This window comes from Suncus etruscus, chromosome 12 (assembly GCF_024139225.1).
Source record: "Suncus etruscus isolate mSunEtr1 chromosome 12, mSunEtr1.pri.cur, whole genome shotgun sequence".
Taxonomy (NCBI): Eukaryota; Metazoa; Chordata; class Mammalia; order Eulipotyphla; family Soricidae; genus Suncus; species Suncus etruscus.
The window spans coordinates 22670185-22688621 of NC_064859.1; the positions used below are offsets into that span (position 1 = coordinate 22670185).

The 18437-nt window shown below is 35.3% G+C and overlaps 1 protein-coding gene across 1 annotated transcript in view; it reads left to right on the plus strand.

Moving 5' to 3' along the window:
• Positions 1–18437, plus strand: part of EXOC6B (exocyst complex component 6B) — a 604019-nt gene that overhangs the window by 417550 nt on the left and 168032 nt on the right. The window contains exon 19 of the mRNA XM_049785045.1: positions 14074–14215. Coding sequence (XP_049641002.1) covers positions 14074–14215 — 142 coding nt within the window. The remainder of the gene's footprint in view (positions 1–14073; positions 14216–18437) is intronic.

The window sequence follows — 18437 nt, forward strand, 5'->3', positions numbered from 1 at the left end:
AATTATTTAAGCACAGTGATTACAAAATTGTTTATTGTTGGATTTCATTCATAACATGTACCCTATTCTTCACCACTGCACCCCTCCCACCACCAAGATTCCTGTTTCCCTCCCACCCCCACCTGTCTCTAGGCTCTAGAACAGGCAATTTCTCTCTCTCTCTCAGGCAATTTCTCTTCTTCTATTTCTTCTCCTTTTCTTCTTCTTCTTCTTCTTCTTCTTCTTCTTCTTCTTCTTCTTCTTCTTCTTCTTCTTCTTCTTCTTCTTCTTCTTCTTCTTCTTCTTCTTCGTCTTCTCCTTCTTCTTCTCCTTCTCCTCCTCCTTCTTCCTCTTCTTCTTCTCTTTCTCCTTCTCCTCCTCTTCCTTCTCCTCTTCCTTCTCCTCCTCTTCCTTCTCCTCCTCTTCCTTCTCCTCCTCCTTCTCCTCCTCCTCCTCCTCCTCCTCCTTCTTCTTCTTCTTCTTCTTCTTCTTCTTCTTCTTCTTCTTCTCCTTCTTCTCCTTCTTTTTCTTCTTCTTCTTCTTCTTCTTCTTCTTCTTCTTCTTCTTCTTCTTCTTCTTCTTCTTCTTCTTCTTCTTCTTCTTCTTCTTCTTCTTCGTCTTCCTCCTCCTCTCTTTTTGACACTGCTTTGCATTGTTGCTAATGGAGTGGCATCTTACATGTTGTTCTTTTAGCATTGAGTTCTTGTCGAGAGTGGTCAGTGCCAACTCTTGTTGTTCTAGTAAACCCTTCTCTACTTCAGGTACATTCACTCACTGCTGTGGCGAGCTTTTCCACCCTTGCTGGATTTTCTGATCTTTATGTCTATCCTCTCTGGGTGTTATTACCATACTATCACTTTTTTTTCTTATATCCCACAAATGAGTGAAATTATTCTATGTCTGTCTCTTTCCCTTTGGCTCATTTCACTCAGCATATAATCTTCATGTCCATCCATGGAAAAACAAATTTTATTATTTTATTTTTTAATGGCTATATAGTATTTCATTGTGTAAATGTACCACAGTTTCTTTAGCCACCTATCTGTTGTCGGACACCTGGTTTGTTTCCAGATTCTGGCTATTGTAAACAGTGCTGCGATGAACATAGGAGTGCAGATGGCATTTTTGCATTGGGTTTTTGTGTTCCTAGGGTATATCTTTAGAGTGGCATTGATAGGCCATATGGAAACTCAATTTCTAGCTTTTTTTTTGGGGGGGGCCACACCCGGTAACGCTCAGGGGTTACTCCTGGCTATGCGCTCAGAAGTTGCTCCTGGCTTGGGGGACCATATGGGACACCGGGGGATTGAACCGCGGTCCGTCCAAGGCTAGTGCAGGCAAGGCAGGCACCTTACCTTTAGCGCCACCGCCCGGCCCCCAATTTCTAGCTTTTTGAGGAATATTCATATTATTTTCCAGAAAGGCTTGACTAGATGACATTCCCATCAGCAGTGAATGAGAGTCCCTTTCTCCTCACATCCATGCCAGCACTGATTGTTGTTGTTCTTTGTGATGTATGCCAGTCTCTGTGGTGTGAGATGATATCTCCTTGTTTTGATTTGCAACTCTCTGATGATTTGGAATGATGTGGAACATTTTTTCATGCGCCTTTTGGCATCTGTATTTCTCCTTTGAGGAAATGTCAGTTCATTTTTTCTCCCCATTTTTGGATGGGGTTCGTGTTTTTTTTTTTTTTCCCCCTTGTGAAGTTCAATCAGTGCCTTGTAAATCTTAGGTATTAACCCTTCATCAGATTAGCTTCTTTCTGTCTAGGATAACTTCATCTTTAATTTTGTCAATTGACTTTAACATTATTGTGGCTTTTCATTTTCTTCTGCATTTTCATTGTTGAATGTATTTATAAAAAGCTGCTTTGAGGAGCTATTAGCCAGGCGACCTTTATTCAGTGTGTATTTACTTTAATAGCCATTTGGTCTCATTACCTTTTAATGAGTTTTTTGATAGGAAGTTCCTTAATTAATAAGGCCGTCTTTCAGGTTTCCTCTTCTCTAATTGTTAACATATTTTAGGGCTTTTTCACAAACACACTATGGTTAAAGTTTTCCCTTTTATAGCTGGGTCACTCAAAAGGAGGAAAATGGAGATGTGGGGAATATTCATTGTGTTTTCTTGAAATATCAATGGTTGAACATTTGTCTTCTAAGTGAAGATTCAGTATAATAAATTCCTTCACTACTAAACTTCCTTCACCATGATTTAGTCAGAGTTGATTTCTAACTGTATTAAAGTTGATTAAGTCTAATCCACATTAGAATTTGTATGTTAAGGTTTTCTGTGATCATTTCAAGAAATGGTAATTCTGATTCACATAAATTCAAATAAATTTATACATACACTTAACATAAAGATTTACTTTTTTGAGCTTTTGGCACTATACTAACAATACAGGAACATTTTATAATAAAGTATTTATCATTTACATTCATTGAGCTACTTTTCTTTTTAGACATTGTTTAGGATCCTTTGTAATGCATTATTTAATTAATTGCATATGATTTCTACAGGGTTGATACTATTACCTGTAGCTTTTTTTTTTTTTTTTACTGACAAGGAAGCTAAGTCTAACCAAGATTAAGTAATTTTCCTTAAGACCATAAAAACTATTGGACCAGAATGAATCCTTAGTATGATCTAAAGTTCTAAATTATTTCAATTGTATACGTTTTTTTTTCACTACTACCTCTCCTAATATGAATCCTGGTCCATAGAGCATTATTCTGTAATGAGATTAACTAAAGAACAGGTTAAATTCTTTAAATGAAACCTTAAATGATTTACCTTAAAGAGTCCTAAAGTTTCAGTATTCTGAAATAGAGTATTAGATATTGGCAGAGAATAATGAACCAAAGCACCTACAGGATACTTTAGCTTAAAAAAAAAAAAAGTGAAAAAGAACTTAGGCTAATGAGGTGTTAGGGAGGAGAAATGCTCTTTTTAGGGTATTGACCAGTTAGGAACTTAGTAATAAGTTGAATGTGGAAGTTAAAAGCAACTGGCTGGCAGACAGTCAGGCGTCTGTACTATTGTGTTTTGTAAACTTTCTCCTGTGGCTGTGGTGTATTTTTTCCAAGTCCACTTAATTTTTTATGAGGTTTGTAAAGGTCTTGCATAAACAATTGAGATTATAGAGGTTTTCCTGGAAGCTTTGGTTAATATTTTAATATGCTCGGCTTTGTCACATTATTAAATGCTTATTGGAAAGTTTGAAAGAAACTTCTTTTTTTTTCTTTTTCTATTCTCCCCCACCTTTTTTTTAAAAAAAAAAAAAAAAGAAAGAAAATTCTAATAGTTAAATGTCAAAAGGGGATGTAGGTTTTAACTGATTCTCTTTTATTTTCATCTGATTTCTCTATAGCTTACCTTTGAATTTATGGATTCAGAGTCTGGGAGGCCTCCACTTAAAATACACTTTACAGATTAGAAGATAGATGTTGAAATTAAGCCAGTGACTGTAAATGTATGTAGTAAGAGTTTGGGAGAAAGGGAGAGGGATTGGATAGGGACAGAAAACAGGAACTAATACAACTTTGGTGATTACCTCATCGTGACCTTTTCCTCATTAATATTTGAATCTGATTCTTTGGCATCTTGGTTTCAATCTGGTGAAATGTCAGACAGGGCCATGACTGAATACCTCAAAGACATTTCTGTGTTAATGAGATGGCTCCTTGGAGTTGACATTTCACCTGAAAACAAGTTGAGGAAAGCAAGGAAGAGTTTTTATTTCTCGTTATGAGAATTTCTGATTCTATGGAGGTCTGGGAGATTTGATTGTTGTTTGTAGAGAACTTTATATTACCTCATTTCAAACTTTAACCACTTGAAAACATTTTGATGATGTTGTTGGGGTCTAATGAAGGTCACCCAGCAAGTTCTACCTCTTTTATGACGCCTTTCCTGACTATTTTGGCCTCGTAACCTTTTCTTCTAAAATCATATAGCATTCAGAGTTTATTCTGCTCAATTTAACACTTAATTACATGTTCTCAGTGATTTGCTTCAGAACAGGAAGTACACTTTCCACTTTTTTGCATTACAGATTTTTTTCGTTTTACAGAAGAAAGTCATGTGAATCTATAAAAGCATAAATGACTAGTAAAGTATTATGCATTCATAAAATGTTTTCATATTCAGGATAATAAGAATAAAAATCATCATGATCATAAGACATTTACTAAGTATATGTTCAATATAAAATATAAAACTAGTATGGTGGTAAATACTATATAGGATTTTAAACATAGTGGTTACAAGTTTGTTCATACTACAGGTTTTTTTTTCCACAAATGAAGTTGTCCAGGATTGATTTACAGTCATACAGTGTACAACAACCTTCAGCAGTACACATTTCCCACCACCAATGTCAACAGTTTTCCTCTCACCCTCCCTGATGACCTGCCCCTAACACTCACCCTCTTCTGTGTGTGTGTGTGTGTGTGTGTGTCTTCTTTTCTTTTTCACACTATGACTGTATAGGATTTTTAAAAATGTAACATTCCTACTTTGAAAATGATAAAATCATGCAAAGATAAAATCAGTGTTCAAGTCATTAAATTCATTTTATCTGCTGATTTTCACAAAGAGACATCTGTAATTTCTCTGTTCACTTTTAGTTTACATTTCCTTTGTTTCTGCTCTGATACCATATTGTTGTCTGTGATGGTAAAACACATAAGCTAAGGTATTTGCTAAGGTATTTGTTTGCTGTGGTTTTGCATTGGGCATGTCTTGGTTAATTGGTTGTATACTTTATCTTTGATTATAAATTTGAGTTTAAAAGATAAATATGTTTGTTACTTTTATTAAAGTAAAAATGTTTGCCTAATGGATCATAGAAATCAATACTGGTAATATAAAATTATTGACCAGATAGAAATTCTTTAATTGGCTATTACAGTTTATTTTCTCGTTCAATATGAATTATTCTATTAGGGTTGAAAGATGACTGAAAAGGTTGAGTATGTAATTTGCATGCAGGTAGCCTGGGTTTGATCATTGGAATCACATGGTTCTTTGCTTACTGTCTGGAGTAGTCCCTGAGTACTGTGGATTTAACCTCCCCCTTAAAATGGTACATTTAAAAGATATTTTGGGGTTCTAGTTGTGATGCCATAGCTGGTATTAGACTTACCTTCATAAACAGCCATAAAAACTGGATAAAATAGGGGCCAGAGTGGCAGCGCAAGTGGTAGAGTGTTTGTCTTCCACGCCCTAACCTAGGATGGACCTTGGTTTGATTCCACTGGTGTCCCATATGGTCCCCTAAGCCAGGGGCGATTTCTGAGTGCATAGCCAGGAGTAAACACTGAGTGTCACTGGGTGTGGCCCATAAACAAACAAAAAAAAAGAAGAAAAATAAAGGAAGAAAAGAAAGAAAGAGAGAGAAAGAATGAAAAAAAGGAAGAAAGAAAGAAAGAAAGAAAGAAAGAAAGAAAGAAAGAAAGAAAGAAAGAAAGAAAGAAAGAAAGAAAGAAAGAAAGAAAGAAAGAAAGAGAGAGAAAGAAAAAGAAAGGAAAGAAAGAAAGAAAGAAAGAAAGAAAGAAAGAAAGAAAGAAAGAAAGAAAGAAAGAAAGAAAGAAAGAAAGAAAGAAAGAAAGAAAGAGAAAGAAAGAAAAAGAAAGGAAGGAAGGAAGGAAGGAAGGAAGGAAGGAAGGAAGGAAGGAAGGAAGGAAGGAAGGAAAGAAAGAAAGAAAGAAAGAAAGAAAGAAAGAAAGAAAGAAAGAAAGAAAGAAAGAAAGAAAGAAAGAAAGAAAGAAAGAAAGAAGAAACTGGATAAAATATAAAATCAGAGCATTGTCTCAAGAAGGATGGTATAACAGGCATTTAATAAGAATAAATTCAGAAGAGCAGAATACAATAAAAGAAAGAATAAAAGAATAAAGAAATTTATTCCCTCCCTCAACGTTTTTAAAAAGTTTATTTGAGTGCAGAGTAATAGTACAGTAATAGCCTTGCATGTAGCCGACCCTCATTCACATCATATGCTTCCCAGTACACAGCTAAGAGTGATCCCTAAGAATAGAGGCAGGAGTTAGCTCTTACCACAACCAGATGTAACCCAAAAACTAAAAAAAAAAGTTAATTTGGTCCTTGAGTTCTTGGCTAACTTCTATATTATACATAAACAAAACTTTAGAGCAGTTTAATGAAATGGTGATAACTGAGCAGTTAACCTAGAAGTTGTGCAATATGAAAGATGGGGGTGTATAAAGAGATCTGACAACACCAATAATCTGTCTATTACCTCATTAAAACCATTTTTATAACTTAAGGACACAATCCAGAGTAAGGGAATAAAATGAATCCATGTTATCTTAAATTATAAGTCTAGGAAAATCAAAGTTATCCACCAATAATTTTGTTTTTGTTTTAGATTTGGGGCCACACTGAGGAGTGTCTATGGGGCTACTCACAGCTCTGTACTTGAGCATCACTTCTAATGGTGCTTGGGGACCATGTGATAATATTTTCATTGCCAGTCTTAACAGAACATAAACTGTTAAAGAATATAAGATATAAGTTTTTGGGTGCCGCACCTAGTGGTGCTCAGGGGCTACTCCTGGTTCTACGCCTGGTAGGCTCTGGGACTTTAGGGGATGCTGGGGATTGAACCCTGGTTGGTTGTGTGCAAGGTAAATGCCTACCCACAGTGCTGTCATTCCAGCCCCTATTCTTTTATTTAATGTTCTTTTTTTTTTAATTAAGACACCATGAATTACAAAGTTTTTCATAACAGTGTTTTAGGCATTCATTGTTTCAGCACCAGTCGAAGTATCAACTTTCCCTCACAAATACTCCCAATTTTCCTTTCATCTCCCAGCTTGCCTCCATAACCAGCATTTTTTTTTAGTGACACTCGGGTTACTCCTGGCTATGCACTCAGAAATCGCTCCTGGCTTGCGGGACCATATGGGAAACCAGGGATTGAACCCAGGTTTGTCCTGAGCAGCATAGCTAGTTTGGGACTCATGCTTTCAATAGTGATGATACTATGGTTTATATATTATATATTGTATTCCATATTGCATATAATTATACATACATTACATTATAATTATAATTATATGTATTTATAAAATATGTATATTATGTGACATGTATTATGATTATACATCATTATATAATATAAATAATATATTACACATCTTCACCACCAATATTCCTGAGGTCTTTGCCCCTGTCACCCTCTGCCTGCCTCTTCTTACTCATCTGCCTTTTTCTTTCCCTGTCCTCATTTCTGTAATCTAGGATCATGGGTAATATAGTTATTCCCCATTGATGCATTGTATTCTCTGTCTTGTTATTCTGTGTACTACAGAGAAGTGAAATCATCCAGTATATGTCCTTTGTCCTTTTGACTTACTTTACTTGTCATGATATCTTCCATGTCTCAACCAAGTTTAGAAATTGAATGAAATATCCCAAGTTAGAAATTGTGGGATTTTTCATTCCCTGAAGCTGCATAGTATTCCATCTTGATGCCATACTGCACCTTCACTATCCACTAATCTTTTATTGGGCCTCCAGGGCTGATTCCTCAAGGCTGATCCTAGCTATTGTATTAAACACTTCAATGAATAATGATGCATATATACCCTTTTGAATCAGTGTTTTGTGTCCTGGTGCAATACCAAGAAGTGAAATTCCTGGGTGTATTGACAGGTCTATATTTTTTTCTGAGAACTATCACTATTGTTTTCCATAAGGGTTGAACCAGACAACGTTCTTACAAGTAGTGAATACATTCCTTGTCACTACACCTCTGCCAACACAGATTGTTTCTTATTTTGTTTTGTTTTGTTTTTCTTAATATGTGCCACTTTTACTGGTTTGAGATGATATCTAATTATTATCTTATTTGGGGCTTCTCTGATAAGTGTTGATAAGCATTTTTCATTTGCCTATTCACTATATCTATTCACTATATCTTCAGAAAAGTGTCTATTCTGTTCCTCTTCCACTTTTGATAGGATTTTAGATTTTTTTGTTGCTGATTTTCTGAGTACTATATATAGATATATAGAATATTTTCATCCAATACATTAGATAAAAGATTAATATCCAAATATATTGGATATTATATATATATATTGGATATATATTTTTCATCCAATACATTAGATAAAAAATTAATATCCAATATGTATTGGGTATTAATCTATTATCTAATGTATTAGATGAAAATATTCTCTCCCACTTATTTGGTGTCTTGCAATCTTAGTCCTGTTTCTTTAGCCATGCAGAAATTGTTTAATTTGATGTAGTCTGTTTACTTTATTGTCACATTTTAATGGAATTATTACATTAAGAAAATCTTTGTGGTGAGCTTCATGTCATGAGCTAGACCTTCCAGCCCTCTTCTCTTTTGTCTCTGAGAATTATTGTGAAAATGTCTTTTATTTTTCTTAAAATCCATAGATGAGTGAGACTATTCACCCAAGAGTGTTGAGTACAGTTAGAGAAATAACTATATTGAGAACTATCATAATAATGTGAATGAATGAGGGAAGTAGAAAGCCTGTCTAGAGCACAGGCGGGGGTGGGATGAGGAGGAGGGAGATTTGGGACACTGGTGGTGGAAATGTTGCACTGGTGAAGGGGGGTGTTCTTTACATGACTGAAATCCAACTACAATCATAGTGTTTAAATAAAGATATTAAAAAAAGAAAATCTTTAAGGTCTAAAGCTTGGAGCATTCTGCCTATAGTTTTCTCAGTGTATTTTATTGATTCTGGTCTTATTTCAAGGTCATTGAAATGACTTTTGTTCAAGGTGTGAGATGTGGTTCCAACTGCTTTTTCTTCTTCTTCTTCTTCTTCTTCTTCTTCTTCTTCTTCTTCTTCTTCTTCTTCTTTTTTAATGTTATACAGTTTTCCCAGTACTCATTTTTTTTATTTAAACACCTTGATTACATACATGATTGTGTTTGGGTTTCAGTCATGTAAAGAACACCAACCATCACCAGTGCAACACTCCCATCACCAATGTCCCAAGTCTCCCTCCTCCCCGCCCGACCCCCACCTGTACTCTAAACAGGCTCTCCATTTCCCTCATACCAGTACTCATTTGTTGAAGAGATTATCTTTACTCCACTTCATGTACCAAGCTCCTTTGTCAATTATTTGACTATAGAATTGGGGCTTTGTATTTAGGTACTCAGTTCTATCGGATTAACTAGCCTACTGGTTCTGTCCTCATTCCATTACATGCTGTTTTACATAGAAAAAAAAAAACATTGACCTATAGTCAAAAGCTTAAAATATCCCAGAGAAGGATAGCAGTATAGAGACAAGATGTTTGTATTAACAAAGATTTTGTTTATTTTGGGGCCACACCTGGGGTACTCATGGGTTACTTCTGGTTTTGTACACAGGAATTACTCCTGGTAGTTCTCAGGGGACCATATGAAATGCCAATGATTGAGCCTGTGTTGGCAGCATGCAAGGCAAATGCTCAACCTGCTATACTATTTTTCTAGCCCCGAGCAAATAAGGATTTTAAATTAGAATTAATTTGTTAAAAGAGTCAGAGGATAGAATGAAAATAATAGAAAACAAAACAGATGATCTGAATTGATGTTAAAGAATAAAATATACATTCTAGAATATAAGAATACAGAATCTATAATAAAACATTAGATAAAGTTTTAATAATTTAACATAATTTAACAAACTAAGCCCAGCATGAGATCATAAACAAATTTCAGAAAATAGTTCAGAATATAGAAAATTACTATTGGGTTTGGTATCAAAAAAGTGGTCCTGGAACTGCTTAAGACTTGTTCAGACTTTATACTCAGGGATCACTCCTGGGTCCATATGCAGTGTTAGGGATTAAACTCTGGTCAGTCACTTGCAAGCCAGTAACTTAACTCCTACACTGTCTTTCTGGATCCAGAAAAATTATTTTTTAATTTTAAAATTAAAAATGCATACATACACACATATCCTTGGAGATCCAGAAGTTGAGGACTGAATAAGACTGATATAGAAATAATAAATTTTTTAAATGCTTGAGAATTTTTTATTTCTGAGAAAATGCAAGTTCATTTTTGCTCAAGACCTGATCATTTTTTTCCTTTTTCTCTTGCTTTTAATTTGTAGGGCAGTCCCAGAACATTTGTTTAACTCTCGTTTGCATTGTGTTACTGCACTTTCATCTTTCATTGTTGAAAAGGTATAGGGCTTCTTACCACTTTGATCTGACCTTATGACTTATATTAGGCATAATATTAGGCATAGCATGACAACTCTATGGCTTCTTGGAGATGCTTCCATTGCCTCTTTCATAACTTTTCTATTTCTCTCCTATATCTCTGACTTAAGTATTTTAATTTGTTGTCTGAAATCACCCTAGTATGAATGTTAAGAACATACAACTAGAAGCCATATGATTATGGACATTTTTCTTTTTTTTAATATAAAATCTTTATTTAAGCACCATGATTATAAGCATGATTGTAGTTGGGTTTCTGTCATAAGCAGAATACCCTCCCTTAACCAGTGCAACATTCTCACCACCAGTATCCCTCCCTCCTTCCCCATCCCTGCCTGTATTTAAGACATTCTACTTTTCTCATTCATTAATATTGCCATGATAGGGGCCATAGAGATAGCATGGCGGTAAGGGCGTTTGCCTTGCATGCAGAAGGACTGTGGTTTGAATCCCAGCATCCCATATGGTCCCCCGAGCCTGCCAGGAGGGATTTCTGAGCATAGAGCCAGGAGTAACCCCTGAGCGCTGCTAGGTGTGACCTAACCCCCCCCCCCCCAAAAGAAGATTGCCATGATAGTTGGTAGGGTAGTTATTTCCCTAACTGCACTCACCACTCTTTGTGGTGAGTTTCATGGAGATTATGGACATTTTAAATTTATACAATATATATTAAAATGACTAAAATTACATATTAAATGCATATAAATAGTATATATAATTAGATATGTTATTTTTTTTTGTTTTTGTTTTTGGGCGACATCCGGTGATGCTCAGGGGTTACTCCTGGCTATGTGTTCAGAAGTCGCTCCTGGCTTGGGGGACCATATGGGATGCCGGGGGATCGAACCGTGGTCCATCCAAGGCTAGCGCAGGTAAGGCAGGCACCTTACCTCTAGCGCCACCGCCCGGCCCCAGATATGTTATTATATACTATTTTAATATAAAATTTTAATGGATCAAACAAGATTTTAGAAAGGATTCAATCTCACAAACTTATCAGAGACATAGATATAAAATCTCTCTCATTTAATTAGTAAAAATTATAATAATTTAGTAATGGTGACTATATAATTATATGGTGTCTCAGAAATATCAGGATGATGTTAGTGCCACAGCAAAATAAGTTATAGTTTTTATGGATCTTATTCTTATTTCTATCTTTGTTCCTTTCATGTATATATATGCTTTGTGAACAAAAATCTTGATATATTTCATCCTAGTATATTCAGTTATTTTATTCAGTAATTTTAAGGATTATCCAAAACATAAAAATTATGTACATACAGATTTATGACATGCATCTTAGAATATTGTATTGTGGTATTGCTTGCTTATTTATTTATTTATTTATTTATTTTTGGTTTTTGGTTTTCGGCAGTGCTCAGGGGTTACTCCTGGCTCTATGCTCAGAATCGCCCCTGGCAGACACAGGGGACCATATGGGATGCCGGGATTCAAACCACCGTCCTGCATGAAAGGCAAACACCTTACCTCCATGCTATCTCTCCGGCCTTGCTTATTTATTTTTATTAATATCTGTATTTAAACACCTTGGTTACAAACATTGTAGTTGGGTTTCAGTCATTTAAAGAACACCCCCTTTCATCAGTGCAACATTCCCATCACCAATGTCCCAAATATCCTTCCTCTCCATCCCACCCCCGCCTGTATTCGAGACAGGCTTTCTACTTCCCTCATTCAATCACATTGTTATGGTAGTTCTCAATGTAGTTATTTCTGTAACATCACTCACCACTCTTTATGGTGAGCTTCATGTCATGAGCTGGACCTTCCAGCCCTCCTCTCTTTTATCTCTGAGAATTATTGCAAGAATATCTTTTATTTTTCTTAAAACTCATAGATGAGTGAGACTATTCTGTGTCTATCTCTCTCCCTCTGACTTATTTCACTCAGCATAATAGATTCTATGTACCGACATGGATGTACATGGTGTTGCTTATTTAAAGACTGATATTGGGGGCCAGAGATATAAGGGTTAAGTTATTCACCTGGCATGTGGCCTATCCTGTTTTTGAATTCCATTGTCACATGTGATCCTTCAAGTACCCCCCGTGTCACTCATGAGCACAGATCCAAAATTGGCCCCTCAACAGTGCTGGATGTAACTACAAAACTAACTAGATATATATTAATACTTTTATATATGATCCTTACCCAGTGAAGTATACAAAGGGAACAATCTTATAAATGACATTATAATCAAAGCCTGGCCTTTTCACCATTTTTTCTATAGACTTCTATGACTCTATTACCTACTCTTTGTAATAGCAAACAAGGAAAGAAAAACTAGAAACAATAAACTAAATCTCTAAGCACAGGAGAATGGACAACTCAATAGTGGTTCTCTCTTAAAGAGAATATTGTGAAATAAATAAAGCAGTAACCCTACAGTCACATGCATTGGATATTAAGAAAATATTACTTATAATAATATTGAACTTTTACCTTTACAAAAATTAAGTTTTAGAAGAAAATATCTTTTAGAAAGTTTTAAAATATATCAAAATATACATTATGTTTCTTGTTTCTATACTTGTCATATAATGTGTTTTATATTTTATGTTTGTTATATGTGTTTTTAGTTTAGTCAGTGTATTGAACATTAGTAATGGTGGAGAGAGACTAAGGAATCACACACTACCTTTAATATTTAGTTGTACTTATATGTATTAGGTAGGTTTCTTTTGAGGGGGACCACCTAGCTAGATGATGTTCAGGGATTACTCTTGACTCTGCACACAGGAATCACTCTTGGCAGTGCTCGGGATCAAATGAGATGCCAGAGATTGGACTTGCGTCAGCTTTGTGCAAGCCAAATGCCAAGCCAAATGCCCTATTTTTTGTACTATCTTTTCAGCCCTCTATGTTTTCCTTATAGCCAAACCATTTTCTAATACAAAGAAAGAAGGCTTTACTAACTAATTTGAAAACTGGGACTTGTAAAACATGTATTATCCTGTCAGAATAGATTAAAATGGATCTGTCCATATATAGAGAGAGAGAAAGAGAGAGAAAAGAAGTAGATATTTTCTATGTAATGTATAACTTAGAATTGGAACTGAAATGCAATTTGCCAAATGTAAAGTATTTGAATCTTTTAAAGGAGGTGATAAAAAATACATTCCTTTATGCTTAATATATTTTCAAAGTTAAAGTTGGTGTTCTTTAACATTGGTGTTAGGTTTCTAAAATGATAAAAATCTTTCCAGGAAACTTGCTATGCCATATTTTTCTCTCTTTTAGTGGGAGGGGTTGAGCCACACCAGTAGAAGTCAGGGACTAGTCCTGGCTTTTTGCTCATGAGTGACCCCAGTGGTGTTTAGTGGGGCTATATGCCATGTCTGGTATTTAAAACAGTTTCAGTGGGATGCAAGACACTTTACCACCTCACCTCTCTTTTTAGCACCCATGCTTTTCATTTTATATGTGTCAAATGATAAGACAGAAAATAGTATGATTTTTAATTAAGTTGTAGATTGTGGTATATACATTTACCTTTTAATAATTACATTAGTTTTGGAAGAAAACTTTGAAATTTATTCTCAATGAAAAACTCTTTACGTTTTATTAATTTTTAATACTGTTTATTGTTGATTTGGGAAAAAATGTTTCTTACTTAAAATAGCTTAACTTTCTGAATTTTCACTTAAAAGTTATACCACCATACTGATGGTGATGGAGCTAATATTGAAGATGATTGCTCTCAAGTTGAAAGTTATTTGAGTTTGGGTATATCATGAAAGAAACGTAAGGACATTGATCATTTAAGAAAGAAACTAATTTTTGTTAAAATTTCCATTTGAATCTACTAACATAGTTTACACTCTTGCATTTCAGGGAAAGGTGGCCCAGACAGCATGCATGTCAGCTTGCAAGCATTTAGCTACATCCTTGATGCAGCTTTTACTGGAAGCTGAAGTACGGCAGCTTACTTTGGGAGCACTACAGCAGTTCAACCTGGATGTCAGAGAATGTGAACGTAAGACAGTGCTTGTTTGTTTCACCTTCATGCGTGCAGTCTTACACAGCTCTTCCTGATTGCATCAAAGAATATTTAAATGAGAGAGATCATTTATAGAACATTGAAAAATAGAATCTTTACCAATTTGAACCCTCCAGGGCCCCTAAGTTCATATATGGAATGAAAATATAGCCACAAGGAAGTTTTAATATAAAAAAGGATATAAAGTAGATATGCATTTAAGAGTCAATAAAGAAAATATGATTAGTCTAAAAATTTAAATGTGTATATATACACACATATATATGCTATTGCCAGCTATTTCTTTTTTGTTATTTTTTTAGCTAATTTTACATCTTTTCTGCAAACTTTTAGTAATCTGAAGAACTTGTGGTATATGTGCATTTGTCAATCAGCAATGCTTTCAATTATAGGAAACAAAGTTCTAAACTTATTTTGGTGCGGGGGGGGGGGGGAGACACACCTGGTGATGATCAGGTCTTACTCCTGGATCTCCTCATAAGGCTCGGGGGACCATATGGGATCAAACTCTGGTCCGCTGCATGCCAGACAAATATCCTATCCACTAAGCTACCACAGTGGTATTTGATAGTTAGAAATTAGGATTTTATTAGCTAGGCTTCTTCTATTTTTGTTTTTGAGCCACAGAGGGCTGCATTCAGGGCTTACTTTTGGCTCTGCACTAAGTAATTACTCCTCATGATGCTCAGAGAACCATATGGAGTACTGGGAATTGAACCTGGAATGTGCTGCATATCTCTCCAGCTTCAATTTAAAAGAAAATGATTAATAGAGACTCCTAAATCCAGCCATCACAGAGGAACAGGTTATCAAAACCACCTTTCTGCCATAAGCATCTGAAAATTAGATTAACTATGTGAAGCAACTTTTTCATGTATAGGGTAGCAGTAGGCTGTAATCCTTCAGAGATTAGATTTATGAAAGATACAAGTCTTGGAAAATTCTCAAAATATCATGGGAAAATAGAGCCTAAATAAAACAGGCAAAAAAAATTTTTTTAAAAAAAGAGAGAGATTGGAATATTGGAAAGTCAAGCAGGAAGTTTGTCAAGTAAGGTACCAGAGAAAGGCACTGTTGAATGAAACAGCTTGAAGGGCTAGCCAAGTTCATGGCAAAGTGTTAAGAAACTTAGAGTAAGACCACTGAGAATCTCCTAGCTGAATAGCAATGTCAGAGGTCAGAGTACCAGAGAAAAAGAAAATTCTGAAGGATCTGATGAGAGATAAACATTTTATGCCAAAGGTGTGGACCTAAAAGTACTACTCAAGACTCTAGAGTCTTGAGAGTCTTAACAGAATATACTAACGAACAGTTCTTGTTAAGATAAAGGTTTTTGTCCCTAAAATCTCAATAGACTTTCCTTTTTGGGTTTTTTGTTAGTTTTTTTGTACAATCAGGTGTACTCAGGAGTTTCTTCTGGCTCTTTGCTAAGGTATCACTTTTGGTGGGACTCAGGGGACCTTATGGAATGCCAGGGATTGATCCTGGGTTTGCCATGTGCAAGGCTAGTACCTTACCTGCTTCTTTCTCTAGATCCCCTCAATAGACTTTGAAACAAGAGGCCACAGAAAGAATTTTAGAATTTGTCATATAACTTCCACATTTCAGAGCATAAAACTAAAATTTTACATGCAAAGAAATCAGAAAACGTAACCCATGTTTAGAAGAAAACGTCTATGGAAGAAAGCAAAGTCCTAGAAATAGACTCCCTTATAATATAAATGTTGAATATAGCAGATGGGCCTTTAGAAAACTAAGTACATTTATTAATTTAGAAGACCAGATGAATATAATGTGTGACTATAGATAGAATATTGTCCAGTTTTAATAGAAAGTACCGAGGGAGAGAGGAAGATGAAAGGATTTAAAAACACTTAAATATACTAAAATTACATAAGCAAAAAAAAGATAAATATTGCTATTATCAGAAATACGGTAATCAGAAGGTACTAGAGCATCTTTTCAGGGTGGGGATGAAATCCTGTAAATCTAAAATTCTGTAATATGGAAAAAATTTCTTTAAAATTAAGAGAAATCAGGGACCTGTACCACAACATCTATGAAAAAGCAAGTTTTTAAATTAAAAGGAAATGATACTTAGAATTGAGGATCTTAGTGCATTATTCAAAGATGTCTACATTTTATTTTCCTACCTTGAAACCATCCTATTATGAAATAACATAATTCTCCCCTTGAATCTGGCTACTTTTGTGACCTGATTATAACCAATAGAATATGGCAGCAGTGACCTTTTGTGGCTAGATCATAAACAAAAAATGCATGTCCCCCTACCCAAGGGCTCCCATATTGTAAAGAAGCTGAATCCCATAGAATGGAGAAACTACACAGGAAAGTCCTGATACATAACTTTTAAGATTTTATGCCATTGTATTCATTTTATTTGAAGGTAGATCTTTTATTTAACTGGCTTTATAAATGTAGGATAGACTGGAGAAAGAGTACAATGAATAGGTAGGATTTTTGCCTTACATGTGGCCAATCAGGTTGATCCTTGACACCACATATGGGATCCCACCCCCACAACACTGCCAGAAATTAAAATTGAATACAGAGCCAGGTGTGAGCCCTATACCCCCACTTCCCACCAAGCCCCCCCCCCCACCAACAAAAGAATATAGGATAGTGGGTTTTTATTTTGTCCTTTTGTCTTATTTAACCCCAAATCTAAAGCTGTATCTTTTGATTTGTCCATGCCTCACTTTTTGGTGTTCTTTCAACTCTGACTGATAGGAAAATAAAATCTGTATGTCCACTTGTATCAGATCTCCACAAATCTTTTTACCCATTTCTGGTGGTCCTTTTCCAGGCTTTGGTAGTTGCTGCCCATACATGTAGGGATTAAGCTTCATCTTTAAGGATACCTTTCCCAAGTAGTTTTTCTGAGTGCTTATATATTTTACAATTGCCTCTTCTCCAGTTCTTAGCCCAGCAAATACTAGATGTTTTGGAATTCTGGACTACAACCTGTTACTGTTCAGTTCAGATAACATGTTTTATCTGAGTTATTTCCCTTTGACTCCTTTCTAGCACAGCCTGGAAACTCTTTGGGGCTGCTTTCCTGATAGATTTTCTGCCTTTCAGAGAGCATAGTCCTGCATTGATTGTTGTCCTATATCAAAAGATTTCCTGAAAATGTTTTGTCCACTCTATTATCTTTTTTTTTTAATGAGGAGATGAATTTCCTTACAATTACTCCATCCAGTACATGACCAGTAATAGAATACACTATCTTCTTCAAGGCTTATTTTAAAGTTTTGGTTCAAGTGATGGCTTTATCTGTGAAAATTTGTGTGTGTGTGAAGAACAGAAAGAAAATTAAAATCATAATTCATTTAGAAAGAAAGACGATTTCAGAAATTATATCCAAACATGATGATACCATCTAGCAATCACAGAATTATTTGTTGAAGTTACCCACCAGATCCCTTGCTTGCAGTTAGCCAAAATTATATTTGCCTACCTCTGTCTTTTTTTTTTTTTTTTTGGGCCACACCCGGTGGTGCTCAGGAGTTACTCCTGGCTGTCTGCTCAGAAACAGCTCCTGGCAGGCATGGGGGACCATATGGGATACCGGGATTCGAACCAACCATCTTAGGTCCTGGATCGGCTGCTTGCAAGGCAAACGCCGCTGTGCTATCTCTCTGGGCCCACCTACCTCTGTCTTAACTAGTTATATACTAGGAGAATGAAAAGAAGGATTGTCTGGACAGTTGAAGATTGCTTCTTAAAACTGTGTATGAAGTTACCCTGGCTGATTTCTGCTATAAAGAAAAGGGCTTTGGTTAAATACAAAATTTAGTGAAAAATTATGAGTAACTACAATTTTGATTAAGCTAAGATAAGTAATATATATGATAAGTAATATATAAACATATAACATATATATGTGTATGTGTATGTGTATATATATGTATATATATATATATATATATATATATATATATATATATATATGCCTTGAAGAGCAGGTGTGATGGAATGAGAGAAGTACTGATGATTAAGGTAAATGCCCATTGTGATGGCTTGCTTCTGAAATACATTTTATGTCCCTTACCATGGAAAACTAGGCAGCTTCTACTTAAGAAAATTATTGGCATTAGTGCTTTAACAGGAAACAAAACAGCTTTTAAAGAAAACTAAGAAGTGAGGAGTTAATAAAAGAAACTGGGGACAAACA